Here is an 18,206-nt window from a genome sequence, read left to right as displayed (position 1 = left end):
ACCAACTAAAGCTAAACCCAACCAAGTGCACCTTTGGGGTAAAGTCGGGGAAGTTGCTGGGATTTATCGTAAGTCAGAAAGGGATAAAGATAGACCCCGAGAAAGTGAAGGCCATCCTTGAAATGCCGGAACCACGCACGGAGAAGCAGGTTCGATGTTTCTTGGGCAGGTTGAATTATATCGCGAGATTTATCTCGCAACTCACCCCTACATGTGAGGACATTTTCAAGCTATTACGTAAGAACCAGGCGGTCCTGTGGAACAGCGACTGCCAAGAGGCCTTCGAGAAGATCAAACGGAGTCTCGCAAACCCCCCGGTGCTCATGCCACCTGTAACAGGAAGACCTCTTTTCCTGTACACGACCATGTTGGACGAGTCTATGGGGTGCGTGTTGGGTCAGCACGATGATTTTGGGAAAAAGGAACAAGACATTTACTATTTAAGCAAGAAGTTTACCGCATGTGAGATGAATTACTCAATGCTGGAAAGGACGTGTTGTGCTTTAGTATGGGCATCACATCGGCTTAGGCAGTACATGCTCAGCCATACCATGTGGCTTATTTCCAAAATGGATCCCGTGAAATACATCTTTGAGAAACCAGCCCTCACGGGACAAATTGCTAGGTGGCAGGTACTACTATTTGAATTCGATATCGTGTACGTCACCCAAAAGGCGGTAAAGGGAAGCGCCTTGGCAGATTATTTGGCCCAGCAACCCTTCCAGGATTATTGGCCGATGCACCCTGAGTTCCCAGATGAAGATATCATGGCCCTGTTCGAAGAGAAGCGGACGCATGAGGACATAGACAAATGGATTGTTTGCTTCGATGGGGCATCTAATGCTTTGGGCCATGGAGTAGGGGCAGTCCTTGTATCCCCGGATGATCAGTGTATTCCTTTCACGACTAGGCTAGGTTTTAATTGTACCAACAATATGGCCGAGTATGAAGCATGCGCCCTCGGGGTTCAGGCGGCCATTGATTTTGATGTAAAACTACTCAAAGTGCATGGAGACTCGGCTTTGGTGATATGCCAGTTGAAAGGAGAATGGGAAACTAGGGATCCGAAGTTGATACTTTATCAAACTCACATCTTGAGGTTAGCCGAGTTCTTTGACGACATTTCTTTCCACCACATACCTCGGGAAGAGAATCAAATGGGCGATGCATTAGCCACCCTGGCATCCATGTTTCAACTTGCCCTACACGGGGATCTGTCATACATCGAATTCAGATCTCAGGGCAGGCCAGCATATTGTTACGCAATAGAGGAAGAGCGGGATGGGAAACCGTGGTACTTCGACATCAAACAATATGTCGAGAACAAAGAATACCCACCATGGATTTCTGACAATGACAAAAGGATGTTGAGGAGATTGGCTACTGGTTTCTTTGTAAGTGGTACCATCGTGTACAAACGAAACCATGACATGACCCTCCTACGATGCGTAGACGCCAAAGAGGCGAACTTCATGATTGAGGAAATCCACGAGGGTTCATTTGGGACACATGCCAATGGGCATGCTATGGCCAGGAAGATCCTTAGGGACGGTTATTACTGGCTCACCATGGAGAGCGATTGCTGCGCCCATGTAAGGAAGTGTCATAAATGTCAGGCATACGCGGACAATGTCAATGTTTCGCCACATCCTCTGAATGTTATGTTCGCCCCTTGGCCTTTTTCCATGTGGGGGATAGATGTCATTGGGGCCATCGAACCCAAGGCTTCGAATGGTCACCACTTCATTCTTGTGGTGATAGACTACTTCACCAAATGAGTTGAAGCAGCTTCTTATACTAATGTCACGAGAAGTGTGGTGGTCAGATTCATAAAGAGGGAGCTGATTTGTCGATACGGACTCCCTAGGAAGATCATTACTGACAATGGCACCAATCTGAACAACAAGATGATGCAGGAAATGTGCGAGGATTTCAAGATCCAGCATCATAACTCCACCCCTTATCGGCCAAAGATGAATGGGGCTGTAGAGGCTGCAAATAAAAATATTAAGAAGATTGTCCAGAAGATGACAGTGTCATACAAAGATTGGCATGAGATGCTTCTTTTTGCCCTGCACGGATATAGAACCTCAGTACGAACTTCTACTGGGGCAACGCCGTATTCCTTGGTTTATGGGATGGAAGCAGTACTCCCATTTGAGGTAGAGGTTCCTTCTCAGAGAATAATAGCAGAGTCAGGCCTAGAAGAGTCAAAATGGGCTTAAGCACGCTACGACCAACTCAACCTTATTGAAGGTAAGCGTTTGATGGCCATGAGCCATGGGCGTCTATATCAACGAAGGATAAAGAATGCGTTTGACAAGAAGGTACGCCCGCGCAAGTTCAACGAGGGGGACCTTGTGCTGAAGAAGATGTCTCACGCTGTTAAGGACAATCGAGGCAAGTGGGCCCCGAATTATGAAGGACCTTTCATGGTGAAAAGAGCTTTTTCTGGGGGTGCTATGATACTCACCAACATGGATGGCGAGGAGCTACCCTCGCCCGTGAACTCTGATGTCGTTAAGCGATACTACGCTTGAAGTCTGGGGCAATCGAGAGGACTGTTGCATGTTTTTCTACTTCTGAGTTTTTGTTCTTCTTGGTTTTCTCTAGGGATTCCCTTTCACTGTAATTGTCTCGTTTCTTTAAAAGAAGAGGAGATGGGTTAGGCTTCAGTCCTCCCTTTGGTTTTAAACCTTGTGTTAGTTTATAATCACCTGAGCCTTCTTCGCTTGGTTCATGGGGTACCCCAAATGCTTAAATTAAAACTGAACCTAACCAACCTTCACTAAGAAAATCATTGCATTAAAAAACATTCATGCATGCACATACACATGCATATATTGTGGTAACAGGGACAGAATCGTCTTAGGCCATGGTCAGAAGTCGAGACAAGTTGATGGCATAAATCAACCAAGGTAAGACGATCACCCGGTCACGCTTGGCCGCATATTGTTTGTTCCCTACTTGCAGGTACTTAGGGACGGATGCAAATGGAGGATAGGGTCATGACCGACCGATCGTCGTCCCTTTCCCAGCACTGGGCAAGCAGAGAACGTCGCTGCAAGGCAGCCCAGTATCCTTTGAATTTACAGTATTTACTACTATTGTTTGTTTTAAATAAGTAATCAACGCCTGATTCTAACTTAAGTAGGTTCGAGTAGGCAGACGCTAACCCGTAAGGGGGGGGAGGCATGTTTAATGTTTCCCCTAAAAAAAAAAAAGGTACAGGTCAGCTCGCCTGAGCTCGCCTGGGCGAGCAACCCCTGTACGAAAATATAAAGGAGTGGAGGGGGAACGTTTTCCTCACCCAAAACTCTTCCCCCTCACTTCAAAAACCCCAAAGCTCACGGGAATTACAAGAACAGCAGCCCCCAAGCTTCCATTGTTGAGTTTTTGCTTCTCTTTTCACGCTTTAATTCACTCCCCACAAGTAAGTGCAATTTCCTTTGGTTATTTGGCTCTCCATTGATGTGTTTTGGTGCTTTGAATTGCTCATTTTTTGCGAAATTCGTGAAGCAATTCACGTCTGAATCCATGCTTGTTTTGTTGAGTTGAGGGTTTGTAGGGGAAGGCCTTAGGCCTGTGTTGTATTCTGAAACAATGGGGCATGCCACATTGCCCCCGTTCTCTTGCAATTTATGTCTAAACATGCGCCCACCAAGTGCTCGGTGAAATGCCCCAATGACATATGAATGTGATTTTTGTAAAATTGGGATTGTGGGACTGTTTTATATATATGGGGACAACATAGGGGATCCGAAATGGGTGCCCAAGTGCAATTCCAAGCTTAGAAATCCCAGCTCTTAGCTTCAATGCAAGGCAACATACTTATGACTAAGAACCTAAATTTTGGTTTTGGAAGTAGAAAAGCATGAAAATTAGGACTTGCTTGTGAGAGTTTTTTACTCGAATTTGGGCTGCCCCATGAGGGGTACTTTGCACCTAGGTGGCATGGAAAATACTTTTCAATGGTATGTAGATATATGTGTAAATATAGGTAGCAAGGAAAACACTTTTCAATGGTGTGTATATATGTGAACATATGGCATGAAATTCCTTACAAAGTGTGAATGAGTATCTTCCTAAATGAATATTGAGGTCGCTTCTTAAATGAATGTATGATGGCATGGAATTCCCTTTTGAATGCAAGTATGTGCATGACGTAATTAGCTCTCCAATATGCATATAAATAAATGTGAGTGAAACAATGAAAGCCTGTATGATATATGTTTCAAATATGTGTAGGTAGTTTGTGATAGCAAAATATTTAGGATGTGATTAGGTGTGAGTTTTGACGCAGTGCCTAGAGCATGAGAATGTGTGTTCTTTTCAAAAATATATATGTATGGCAGTTGGAATGTGTTGGATGTCCTTGTACGTTGACATAAATAGTGGGATATTCTACACATACGCATGTGCATAAATATTTTACATTAAAAGTGTACATGAGTTCATTCTAAATCGGAGGGATTAGCATGTCATTTTTGTGTTAAGAAAAGCTTATCTTGTAAAACTAACTTCCCAAAATGTTTGTCCTCGCAGGAAATGGCCCCAAGGAAGCTTGCCTCAAAGAGATCCAGGAAGGACAAAGCGGCTGAAGGAACCAGTTCCGCCCCCGAATATGACAGCCATCGTTTTAGGAGCGCTGAGCACCAACAGCGCTTCGAGGCCATGAGAGGATGGTCATTCCTCCGGGAGAGATGCGTCCAGCTCAGGGACGACGAGTATACCGACTTCTAGGAAGAGATAGTTCACCGGCGGTGGGCTTCACTGGTTACCCAAATGGCCAAGTTCGACCCAGACATAGTCCTCGAGTTTTATGCCAATGCTTGGGTGAGGGGTCAGTGGATCCCTTTCGATGCGGATGCCCTCGGCCAGTTCCTAGGATACCCTTTAGTGCTGGAGGAGGGCCAGGAGTGCGAGTATGGCCAGAGGAGGAACCAGGCCGATGGGTTTGACGAGGAGGCCATTGCCCAGTTGCTGTGTATACCGGGGCAAGATTTTTCCTGGACTGCTACTAGGAGACGGGTGCGGATCATGCGCACCAACATGACCACCCTGAGCCAGATATAGATGACGTTGCTGCTCAGCAACATCCAGCCCAGCGATCCTAATTCCGACCTCCCCCTGCCGAAGTGTCAGCTGGTGTACGCCGTCCTGACACGGATTAGCATTCACGTGGCTCAGTTGATCGCTGATGCCATTTATCTATTTGCAGGTATGGCGCCGACTAGGCACCCTTTGGACCCGGATAAGTCCAACAGGGCCCTGGGATTTCCCGCATTGATCACAGGACTTTGTCAGTCGTTCGGAGTCCCCGTCGCACCTAGCAAGGTGATTCGGCCACCCATCACCCGGGCTTTTATTGAGAAGTATTACACGCAGAGACCGGCCCAGGGTGATGAACCACAGGCCGCAGACGCGCTGCCACCTCATCAGGCTGGCCCAACTGGGTCATTTGATTCGGAGCAGTATTTACGGCATTTGGTTCGCCAGCAGGCGGCCAACCACCGGGCGCACGTACAGACCCATGGCTGTCTTTACCAGCTGAGCCTCAGCCTGCAGAGCCAGGGTTTTACTTCTTTTCCATGCCCTACTCCGGATCAGTTCAGGGCAGAGGTCGCATGGCCCAGAGATTGGCCTGAGGCCCAGGCAGGGGAGGCACCCGTAGAGGCTCCTGGTGAGGCAGATGAGGCCCGCGAGGATGAGGAGATGATCGATTTGCTTGATTTCTTGGGAGGGAGCGGAGCCACATGATTGGAAGATCCCTAGATCAGTATTCCTTTTTATGTTATGTTTATGTTTCCTCTTTTTCCTATTACGTATCATTTTATCTTTGTTTAACTAAGGGAGTAACGTTTGTTTCGTTTTGATTGACTTTTGTTTTGTGCATACATGTCGTTTGAACTGTTACGTTTGTATTTACTTCGTTGTTGTCAATAGTGTTTGTTGAAGTTCCGAAATCGCGTAGAATTTTTCATTTAGGAATGTCGTCCAAAATCAAAAAATGAACCAAAATCATGATAAAAAGAAAGAGGCGTTGTGAATAAATGTCTACGTATATAAAGAAAAAGAAAAATGTTTCTCATATATAAATGTAGAAGGAAAATGTGTATAGAAGGATTTTTGCGTGTGTAAATAATGTGTGAAAAGAAATCTTTGTGTGTGTGAGCAACGAGTGTATATAAAGAAACTTTTGTATAAACCATAGGTGTGTGTTGGGAAAAACGAAAAAATCTTTGAACGTAAATAGGGTTCGTATATAGACCGTGTGACGCAAAGAGAAAGAGTTCTAATGCGGGTACAAAAAAAGTTCGTCATGTATAAGAATGTAGATATACAAAGAAAAGTTTTCCTCATAGAGGGCCATGGGTGTATAGTTTTGTGAATATAAAAATGAAACAAAAAGGAAAAAGAAAGGAAGACCTCGAAGGTCGACATGTTATAGTTAGGAAGCATAAATCATTTGTAGAGAACAAACATATCTTCTGGAAATAAGGGACTGACGCTAAGAGTTTATTTTCCTGAATAACCGAGATAAGAACGGGTGAAATCCATTGAACTAATGAAAGAACATAATTTGGAAGCATTGGGTCTGTTTGTGTAAATTCCCAACCGTAGTATCACAATGCCATAAACGGGATGCTTGAGTACCCACCTGGCTGTGGCCATGACTAATTTTGCACGTTGTTTCCAAATCATCATTGTCGCACGTGCCTTGTGGAATAATATGGAAGTTCGGCCCGAGACCGACACCTTGACACCCAAATTTGTTTTGCCCTGGATATCAAGATCGGGCTCCTACGATAAAAGCCCCCATTGAGACACAACCTTAGACTATTTTGGACCTTGGCCTATCAAAAGAACCCTCATCCTCTCCCTCAAAGCAAAGGACAACGGAATCCCCTCAAGGGAGAGCGAATAGAATGCTGAAATCCGATTTCCCAAAGAAAGGAATGGAGAAGAAGAAATGGAAAGAAAGAAAAAGAAAAAGATGAAAACAAAGAAAAGAACAATAAAAAAGAAAGAAAAAGAAGGATTCCCGATCGAAGATCGAAAGGAAGTAAAAAGGGAAAAGATCGGAGGAAAACAAAGTAATTCTCGATCAATGAAAGAAAGGGAACGAAAAATCTTCGGACCAGATAAATTTTTGGCAAGGTAAGTGACTGCCGGCGAAGGAAAACCCTTTTTTTGGTGTCTCTTCCTTTCGAATTGCCATTCAAGGTCATTCTCGATTGGCGATATCCCGCCCCACATAAAAGGAAAAGACCGAAACACTCAGATTCCTCTCCAAAAACACTACCCTTGAGAAAAATCCTATTGATCCGTGATCGTACGTTTGATCTCTGATTCGATAGGAAATCATGTGCAAAATAAAGTCATTGTGCAGTTATGGTTTGGGAATAGGGTGAAACACTTGCCTGTGTGAGTTCTTATACACTATGAGTGATTCATTCCCAGTTCCAGCTTAACCCGATGTTTCCCCTGAATGTTCATTTAAAAGCTAGATGTTGACATCCTTCCCTTCATTTTCGGGTACCAGGAAGATTATCCTTGGCATGAGTATGTTGTTTCTATAAGATATGGTGCTCTCGCAAATGATTTATTTTTCTTTGCAAAAAGCATGTTTGCCTTTTTAGGTAAAAAAAATAAAAACCTGGTGGACCATTCGGTCCTGCCAGCTACCTTTTTCGGAGCCCCATGAATTGAGTTGTCGTTCATGCATCCTCCACCAACGAGTTTGGAGCCATGCGTAGTGATTGCCTAGTGCAATTCTCCATTCTCGCCTTTTATTCGGAGCCCCATGAATTGATTGCCTAGCACTGTTCATGTGTCCTCCACCGTCAAGTGCGGATCCTCTTGACTGGGAAATGTGGTCTTTGTTATTTTCCCATTTGATTCCTCCACCAACGAGTTTGGAGCCATGCGTAGTGATTGCCTAGTGCAATTCTCCATTCTCGCCTTTTATTTGGAGCCCCATGAATTCATTGCCTAGCGCTGTTCATGTGTCCTCCACCGTCAAGTGCGGACCCTCTTGACTGGGAAATGTGGTCTTTGTTATTTTCCCGATTGATTCCTCCACCAACGAGTTTGGAGCCATGCGTAGTGATTGCCAAATGCAATTCTCCATTCTCGCCTTTTATTCGGAGCCCCATGAATTGATTGCCTGGCGCTGTTCATGTGTCCTCCACCATCAAGTGCGGATCCTCTTGACTGGGAAATGTGGTCTTTGTTATTTTCCCGATTGATTCCTTCGCCAAACATGTATATATGTATATTATATTATTGTGGTTTTTGTTGTTGTTTGTATTTTGTTTTGTGTTGTGCAGAAAGAAAGAAGGAGTAGAGACGAGAGTCGTCATAGACTAATCACGGAAAGGGCAAGACGGACGAAATCAATGTCTTATCTTTGCTTTCCTCTTATCTCCGATAAAAGGTAAGTAAAGAGGGGCAACTGTCATACCCTAATTTCGTCTGGGGATTATTACTTGATGACATGCAACCTTTGATTGGCACCCTTTGTTGCACAATCCGTGAAATTCCATAATGCAACGGAAACCAAAAGGAAGTATTGTTGCGCAATCCGTGAGTTTTTGTAACTTCTTCGAAAGATAAGAAAAGAGTAAATACATGATCCGTAAGGATTCGTAACCTTACGGAAAGAAAATAAGTATCGTTACGAAATTCGTAAAGTTTCGTAACGTTACGGAAAAAGAATCACCAAAAAAGGTAAAGGGGGTGCATTTAGTAAAAAGAGGGGTGTAAATAGTAATCAAGCCCACTTGGGCCTTCCAGATTCTTCCTTTAGAAGGCGGTTGCTTCTAGAGGAAGCAACCTTGCTCGCCTGGGCGAGCTGGGTGGCAAGCTCCTCCCCTATTTTGCTATAAATAGGGGGAGGAGTGAGGAGGAAAAGGGTTCAGCCTTCTTGGCACTTCGTATTCTCTTAAATTTGTTGAGGAAAATTGTTTCCATGAAGAAAATCCAAGCCGAGGCACTTCCGTAAAGTTTCCGTAACATTTCCGTGGGTAATTACACTAAGATTTTCAACCGTTCTTCAACATTCATTGTTCGTTCTTCGTTTTCTTCGGTCTTCAACTGGTAAGTACCCCAAACCGAGCTTTTCAATTCATTCTATGTACCCGTGGTGGTCCCCATTTGTTTCATGTACTTTTATTCTCATTTTCATTTACTTTCCGTACCCCCTTTTGACGTGCTTCAGTCATTTATTTAAGTTATCTCTCGCCTAATCAGAAAATAAAATAAATTTCCATCGATCATTTGATTTGTAATATTCGTTAATTTTTGTTAAAATGAATTCCGACCGTTCGGTCGTGCCGTAACCACGTTGGAAATAAAAAAAGAGGTAAAATAATAATATAATAATCAAAAAATACCTTTTAGTAAAATGAAGCGAAAAAAAATCAATCGGACGTTTTTTCTTTGGGATTTCTCATTCTTAATCGAATTGACTAATAATTAAAGTGAAACTAAGGCTAAAATCAACTCGCCTAGTCAAGCTCGTCCACAAAAAAAGTCACTAAAAAGGGTTTGAAAGTTTATCATCTCAGTTTTCCTTATCAAGTAAATGGATCATTTTTAAGGTCCAACGCCTTAAAATGATCACCTTTCAAGTAAAAAGAATCGCTTGATTCACTCTTAAGAAAGAACTACGTAGGTCTGATTTCCTCTTCGATGGAGGATACGTAGGAGCAAAAGCCCCGCTTTTGTCGACTTCAAAAATAAAAAAGAAATAAATGTAAGATAACACAATTTCACAATTTTAAAAATAGGCTGTTGTCCTTTGGGACAAACGTGAGAGGTGCTAATACCTTCCTCAAACGTAAATACAACTCCCGAACTTAGAATTTTCGTTTTGACTGGTTTCCTTTGGTTTTTCCAACGTTTTCCACAAATAAACATTGGTGGCGACTCCGCGCATCTTTCCTCCTTTGGAAAGCGCACCCGTGTGCCTCGCCTCGCACGCCCGCAAAAGGGCATGTGGCGACAATAACATATGGAAATTGCTCCAGGTACTCTACCCATTTTGCATGCATTTTGTTTAACTTGCTTTGCCCTCTAATGAACTTAAGTGATTGATGATCACTATGAATGACAAATTCCTTGGAAACAAGGTAATGTTCCCATGTTCGGAGTGCTCTTATTAAGGCATAAAGCTCTTTATCATAGGTAGGGTAGTTAAGGGTGACACCATGAAGTTTGTCACTAAAATTAGCAATAGGGTGCCCACCTTGTAACAAAACAGCTCCATCTCCCACCTCAGAGGCATCACATTCTAGCTCAAAAGTTTTAGAAAAGTCAGGAAGAGCTAGAACAGGTGCCTTAGTAAGCCTTTTTTTTAGCAAAGCAAAGGCTTGCTCTTGTTTTTCACCCCAGGTAAATGCCACATTCTTCTTCACTAGCTCATTGAGAGGTGATGCAATTGTAGAGAAATTAGGAATGAACCTTTTATAGAAGCTTGCCAACCCATGGAAGCTCCTAATATCTCCCACACTTTTTGGGGTGGGCCATTCTTGGATGGCCTTGATTTTCTCAGGGTCCACTTGGACCCCATTTCTACCAACTACAAACCCTAAGAAAACTATATTATCTACACAAAAAGTACACTTCTCTATATTTGCATAGAGGGTGTTTTTCCTAAGGACTGAAAGAACTTGTCCGAGATGTCCTAAGTTATCATCTAGGCTCCTACTGTACACTAAAATATCATCAAAATAAACAACTACAAATCTACCTATGAAATCCCTTAAGACATGATGCATAAGCCTCATAAAGGTGCTTGGTGCATTAGTGAGCCCAAAAGGCATCACTAGCCATTCATACAAACCAAACTTGGTCTTGAAAGCGGTTTTCCACTCATCACCCTTTTCATCCTGATTTGGTGATACTCACTTTTAAGATCAATTTTTGAAAAGATATTGGCACCATGCAACTCATCAAGCAAATCATCAAGTCTAGGAATGGGGTGCCTATACTTTACAGTGATGTTGTTGATTGCCCTGCAATGTGTACACATTCTCCACGTACCATCCTTTTTGGGCACCAACAACACTGGCACAGCACATGGGCTTAGGCTTTCTTGGACCTTGCCCTTCTCCAACAATTCTTTATCCTAAGACTCTATCTCCTTAGTCTCCTGAGGGTTAGTCCTATAGGCTGGCCTATTAGGAAGGCTTGCTCCTGGGACTAAATCTATTTGGTGTTCTATTCCCCTTAAAGGAGGTAGCCCAGGGGGTATCTCTTTGGGAAACATATCACCAAATTCATGTAAGAGTTCTTGGACCTTTGGGGGTAAGGTCTCAAATGTAGGAATTGTGGTAGTGCTAAGGGATGTTTCCCTTGATAGGAGAAGGTAGAAAGATTGTTTAAGAAGGAGTGCTCTTTTAATATCACCTTTTGTTGCAAAATGATTTTCCTTCTTAACAATCTTCTTGGAGGAATCCTTTTCCTCTTTTTCCTTCCCCTTGGCCTTTGAAGAGGTCACCTTCTTCATGGGGGTAGACTTCCTCACTAGACTCTTCACCCCTTACTTCATCTTCACTTCCACTAGAGGAAGGGCAAGAAGTAGTTTCCTCTTGACTACTATAAATGTCTTGACCTCTCATAATCATGGTTTTCTTTGTGGGGCATTGAGAGGCAATGTGACCTCTACCAAGACATTTGAAGCATTTAATGTTGCTAGTCCTTTCTTGGGAACTAGTCTTAGGGGTGTATTTCTCTATGGTCTTACCCTTTTCTTTCTTGGGTTTTGAAGGTGTAGTCCCCAAAATTACTTGGGCTTGGTCCTTCCTTGGATAAGAGTGAAAGCCATAATATTTTGAAGAAGACTTTCTTTTTAGTTGTTGTTCCACTCTTATACAAAGTTGGACTAGTTCATCTAGGTCCCTTTATGGAAGGAGTTCAACCTTGTCCCTTACTTCCATATTAAGCCCACTAAGGAACCTCACTATGCTTGTCCTTTCCTCCTCCCTAAGTCCAGCTCTTAAAAAGAGTAGTTCCATTTGTTGTCTATATTCTTCAACACTCATACTTGTTTAAGCCTTTGGAGTTGTCCATAAGCTCCCTTTCATAGTAGGGGGGAATGTGCCTCTTCCTAAGGGCACTCTTAAGATCATTCCAATACTCTACAGGAGGATCCCCATGAATCCGTCGTTCCCTAACAAGGGAAGTCCACCAATAGAGGGCATACCCTTGAAAGCTAAGGGTAGCCAATGGAACTTTTCTCTCTTCGCTAATATGGGGGGTTTTGATGTGCCATCATTTTCTTCTATTTTCTAAACCCTTTTTGCACCATTTTAATTATTGATTGGTCTTAATTGTCAATTAATTAGGCAGTTTTATTATTTGGGCTCATTTAGCTAATTTGATGTTTTAAATCTAATTTCAGGAATTAATGAAACATTGGGCTTAATCCGGATTTTGGTTGTGGACTTGAAGAGGGCAAATAAAGCAGCGCTTACCTTAGTTAATTTCTAATTAGGAAATTTCACAATTTTATTTTATGTTGTTCAGTGTTTATTTCGTTTTGGGCCAGAGTATTGTAATAGGGCCCAGTGACTTTGAGTGACTCTTTTTAAATAGCTGCCTTGGGATTCGTGCAGGGCATTCTATTCTGCTAGGCTATTTTCATTATTCAGAGCTTTGGTTTTAGGTTTTCATGTTTTTCTGTGCCCTTGTTACAGTTTTCGTTCTTAATGCAAATTTCCGTTTTCTGCTTCTAATTACGAGTTCATTCTTGCTTCTTCTTCTACTTTCATTTACGTTTCTGTTCATTTACGTTTCTGTTCATTTACGTTTCTGTTCATTTACGTTCTTGTTCATTTACGTTTCTGCTTCATGTTTCATTTGCGTTTTCTGTTTGAATCCATGGAAGGCTAGATTTTCTGGTGTTGTTTCCTTTTGAGGACGAAGCCCAACTCTCTTTGAGGTTTCGTTTGTAATGTGGTTTCCTGGCAGTTTTCCCTTCACCAGTTATCCCAATTTCGTGAATATTAATCAGTGCACGCTTCGTGTTCGATTAATTGCCTCTGAGCCTAACTTGCGTTCATGCTTAATGGACGAAGGGCTAACTGGTGTATGTGGTACCTAATCACGTATTGAAAACCCTAAGTTGATTTTCGCTTAGTAAATTGAAATAGGGTTGGATTAAGTGGTTGACTGTTAGGGACGAATTCTCCATAACCCAGGATAAGAGAGTGGCTTCTGAATCAGAGGAAACAACCTGTTTTTAATATTAGTAGTTTCGTATTCCATTTTATTTGTTATGCTCTTTAATTACCAAACAACCAAACCCCCCCCCCCCCATCGTTACTGTTACTGCAAGTATATTATGAACATTTGGCTTGTCACTGCTCGTTGGGAAACGACCTAGGATCACTTCCTAGTTACTGCATTTTCATGTTTATTTGATTCGGGTACGGCCTCGATCAGATGGCAAGCAAAGAGTTGTTCAACCTTCATTTCCCAATCTAAGTAGGCCTCAACATTATCTTTTCCATGGAAATATGGAAGACTAATGTTAACCTCTTGAGGCCTTCTATCCCTTTCCCTTCTTTGGGAGTGATGTTTAGTATGTGAACTATGGCGCCCTCTATAATAGTCGCTAAGTTCTTCACTTAAACTCTTGCAAGAGTCATGACTACTATAGGAGGCATGTTTTTCTCTTTTCATTTCTTTTATTAGTTTTCTTCTTTCTTCCTCTCTTATTTTCTCTCTTTTATCTTGACTTATTTCTCCCACTCTTTTTTTTCTTTTTCTTTTCTCTCTTGTTTTTCTTTCCATAACTTGAGAGAACTCAACTCATCTAAGATTCTAGATAGAGGGTCCTTATGACTAGTACCCTCATCATTAACACTAGTTGAATGATGACTCATGTTGGTTTCTAAGTTGTGGTTCTTTCTTGTTGGAGGTTTGAAAACAAAAGGTAAAAGAAACTATGGTTGAAACTAGCCAAAATAAACACTAAAAGAGGTGTGAAAGATAAGGTAAAAAAAACTAATTGGTAAAATGCAAGCTATCTAGGCGGTTTGACAATGGAAGGTAAAAGAAATAAGCTATGAAAGTAAGCAAGAAATGTAAACTAGGTGAATCCTAAGAGTGTTTGGATTACCACATTCAAGGTTCCCAACAAAACACTCACTATCCTAAGGAAAAATTGCCTAAAATTATTACACACAAATGGAAGTTTGGTAACCTATTGGAGGCTCCCAACACACTTCCAATGAAAGGCCTTTTTGTTACAAAACTTGAAAGCAATAAAGGTAAGTAAATTGCAAATTACAAAATTAGAAAACGGTCCTCAATTTTGGTGGTTGTTCTCTCTTTGGTGATTCACTCAATTTGGAGTGCTTCTTAGTCCAATAGCTCTTAAGGTGGTTGGCCCCTTGCTTCTTGACTCAAATTCTTCAAGGGATGGCACCAATCCTCCTTCCAATTCCCTATATGGCAACCCACAAACAAGGAAACAAAGAGACAAGCAATGACCAAAGACCAAAAAAAATGAAATGAAAGCTAAACCAATGGAGTTTTAACAAGACAATTTTTTAAGGATTACTCAACAATTAAAGCAATGAAAAAAGGACATAGAAGCAAGCTAGGACTCAAAGAGAAACTTAGAATGGCTCTAGAGTAGAGTAAAAAAACTATAAAAAAAAGACTCAACAAACCTCAAGCTTTGGCACTTGTTTTCACAGTAATTTTCAATTGAAATTTCAGAACTAAGATTGGTATAACATAGGCACCAATTATAGAATAAATTTTGAGCCAAAACAACAAGCACACTTCCCTTTCACTTTTTTTTTTCCTGGATACTGATTTTTCTGCCAACTTGTGTGATTTTTAGTATTTTTTCCATTTATCTAAATCACTTGGTTCTTTTTGTATAACTTTTTTCCAGATGTCTAAAAAATTCAGTAAACATTTCAGCTAAAAATTCAAAGTAACCAATTCTCAGTAATTTTTACAAGTTTGTATGTCCAAGCTGCCAGCACCAGCGATTTTTTTTTAAACATGGTATATTGATTGCCTTGGGCTTACTTTCAACCTTCCTATGTATGTTGAACTCACTAGTATTGTTTACCACAGTTTTAGGAGTTCAATATTCACTTAGGATCAACATTTCAGCCAGCAATTCAATCACCAAAACTCAAATTCACAATAGACACAATCATAAGGAAACCTAAAAGTTCAAGAAAAGGTTCACAATCAAAGACTCTAAGAATTTTGCATGAACATGTTAAGGACTAATTAACATGAAAGATTTGACTCAAATCAAATAATAGGATAAAATAATTTCATACACTCATGAACAAATGAGTTAGACAAAGAAACAAGAAAATAAAATTCAGCACAACATAAGAAATCTTATGTGACAAGTTTCATGACTAGACATGACTTCTATGACAAAAAATGCAATAGGTGAACAAGTCACTCTAGATTTTTGAGGTTTTCTTCTACTTTAATATTTTTTGTAAGAATTTTATGGTTTAGGTTTCAGCCACAAAAAATAACAAGATAAAACTCAAAGGAACCTAAACTCAACACAATTCATGGTTCAAGAACAAGAACAAGAAATTTGAACCATAGAAAATCAAATCTAGCTTCTATAGCAAGTTTAATTGGTGGAAAATCTAAAGAATCATGTTAACAACATTTAGCACAAGACATGTGAGGAGATACATGGAGAAAAAATGAAGACACAACAATGGAAGAGAAGGTAAAGCAAAAAATTAATGGAGGTTTAAGAAGCACCTACTTGAAGCTCTTGTGCTCTGATTACCACTTGATGGAAGCTTGCTTGTGGAGCTTCTATGGAGGATGGATCTTTGAGCTTCAATGAGGTCCTTCAATGGTGATTTTTAACCATGGATATGCAGCGGAAGGCAAAGGAGAAGAGGAGAGGGGAGGCACCATCCACTAGGGAATAAGCCAAGGAAGAAGGAGCTTCACCACCAAGAATTGCCTTGGATAAGAAGCTTGAAGAGGATGCTTTAATGGAGGAAAAGAAAGAGAGAAGGGGGGAGCACAAAATTGAAGGAATAAAAGAGGGAGAGAAGTGGAACTTTGAAGTGTATCTCATAAGACTTTCATTCATCAAAGTTACAACAAGTGTTATACATGCTTCTATTTATAGACTAGGTAGCTTCCTTGAGAAGCTTTCTTAAGAAAACTTCCTTGAGAAGCTTCTTTGAGAAAACTTCCTTGAGAAGCTAGAGCTTAACTACACATACCCATCTAAAAACTAAGCTCACCTCCTTGAGAAGCTTCCTTGAGAAGCTAGAGCTTAGCTACACACACCCCTCTAATAACTAAGCTCACCTCCTTAAGAAGAGAAGCTAGAGCTTAGCTACACACCCCTATAATAGCTAAGCTCACCCCCATGAAAAAATACATGAAAATACAAAAAAAAATCCTAGTACAAAGACTACTCAAAATGCCTTGAAATACAAGGCTAAAACCCTATACTGCTAAAATGGCCAAAATACAAGGCCTAAAAGAAGAAAAAAACATATTCTAATATTTACAAAGAAGAGTGGACCCAACCTTGACCCAACCTTGACCCATGGGCTCAAAAATCTACCCTAAGGTTCATTAGAACCCTAAGGCCTTCTTTGTCAGCTCTAGCCCAATCCTCTTGGAGCCTCTTGCTCATGGCTCTGGTAACTGGTCCTTTCCTAGGAAGGATTGCATCAACAATAGTATTAAAATAATTGACGTAAATGACATTTGATACATATCTCGCAAATAGTCAAACTAACCACTGCATGTCTAGGTTGGTCCACATCAGAACATGCATGTGTCGATGCTGCTGTTGGCTCCGGCACCTGAGGGCTATGTGGCTCCACAAATGCGACATGATGTGTCACAGGTGCATCTCGTGGCAGATCTGATGGCTGTGTGGTGGTCATGAATGAATGAGAAATGACGAAGAACCAGTCTATGTAGTCTGGCGCACACTGACTTGGCACAACACACATCTCAGTTGCTGGCGAAAGATGGTCTGAGTAGTGCATCCACCTGTCGTCTATTTCATCAAATGACTCCCATGAATCGGCAGGCTGTGCAGGAATACTCTGGACGTATCTGAACTAGCACATGACCCTCTCTAGTCGGTGTCTGACAGCAACGGGCCCTCAGCGGAGATGACTGGAAAAGCATGAAATCAAATGAAACTCCCAGACCAGTCGATGCTCCCCATAAGGCATCCAGCAGACATCAGGAATCTTGAGTCGATCCAGACGCTGCCTGTACATCGCTGTAGATATGGTCTTCATAGTCTCCTTCATCGCAATCCACCTACATGTACGTGGTGACACCTCGTCATAGTTCGAATCAGTGATGCACTCCGCAATGGATGGAAAGTGCTCATATATCCAACACTACAAAGATTACATGAAAATCATATAAATTTCAAATGAACGTGTAAATTACCCTATTTGAAACATTGTTGTAATTAACTTATCAAAAACAGATTAATTACCTGTAAGAGGGTGATGTAACCAGCAAGCTGTCGGCTGGTGCTGATACAAGCATCATTCAAATGATCGTACATATGCACCAGGGCAACAGCTCCCCATGCATACCTCCCAGTCTGACTGAGGTCATTGTTAGTCGATGAATACGACTAACTTTTGTGTATAAAACTTGTATAAATTGTAACAAACTCCTCCAATTTATGGTTATTTTGTAGTGTTGTAATTACTTTTTGTTAAAGATAGGTAATAAATACTTAGTACTTCCATTTTGTGTGTTTAATAATCATTTTCTCTCAATTTCAGGTTAATTAGGCAAGTTTGTGAGGTGCTGATTTTCACCCTCTCGCTAAGCCAATCTGCTGCCTTAGCGAGCCATCCGCTAAGCGCAACACTCCTCGGCTGAGCGCGAAGAATGAATCTAGAAGAAGGATGAGTCGTGCATGTTCGTTGAGCAAATGGTCATCTCGCTAAGCGCACCACTTCAGTCCATCCGCAGAGCGAGAAAAACACGCGCTAAGCCGAAATTCACTAATTCGCGCTAAGCGGTTTAGAGTTGCGCTAAGCGCTCAAGCACGAACAAAGCCACCTATTTAAGCCTAAAATCAGATTTTGGAAAGAAGAGTTTGGCCTTTTTCTTGAAGCTTCTGCATGTCTAGGGTTTTCTAGAGAAAGAAAGGTCCAAGTTCCAGAGAGTTTGAGAGATTTTGCTGT

General features: G+C 41.5%; 1 protein-coding gene across 1 annotated transcript; it reads right to left on the bottom strand.

Moving 5' to 3' along the window:
- Positions 1-16,721: 16,721 nt before the first annotated feature.
- Positions 16,722-17,572, bottom strand: LOC106795605 (uncharacterized). The gene is made up of 3 exons (XM_014766191.1): positions 17,501-17,572; positions 17,202-17,399; positions 16,722-17,078 (listed from the first exon to the last, which is right to left on the bottom strand). The coding sequence occupies exons 1-3, from the start codon at positions 17,570-17,572 to the stop codon at positions 16,722-16,724; spliced, it is 627 nt and encodes a 208-aa protein (XP_014621677.1).
- Between the last annotated feature and the right edge of the window lie 634 nt (positions 17,573-18,206).

Source organism: Glycine max, chromosome 13 (genome assembly GCF_000004515.6).
Source record: "Glycine max cultivar Williams 82 chromosome 13, Glycine_max_v4.0, whole genome shotgun sequence".
Lineage (NCBI taxonomy): Eukaryota > Viridiplantae > Streptophyta > Magnoliopsida > Fabales > Fabaceae > Glycine > Glycine max.
The sequence above is the reverse complement of the archived record's forward strand: the minus strand, read 5'-3'. Positions and strand labels throughout refer to the sequence as shown.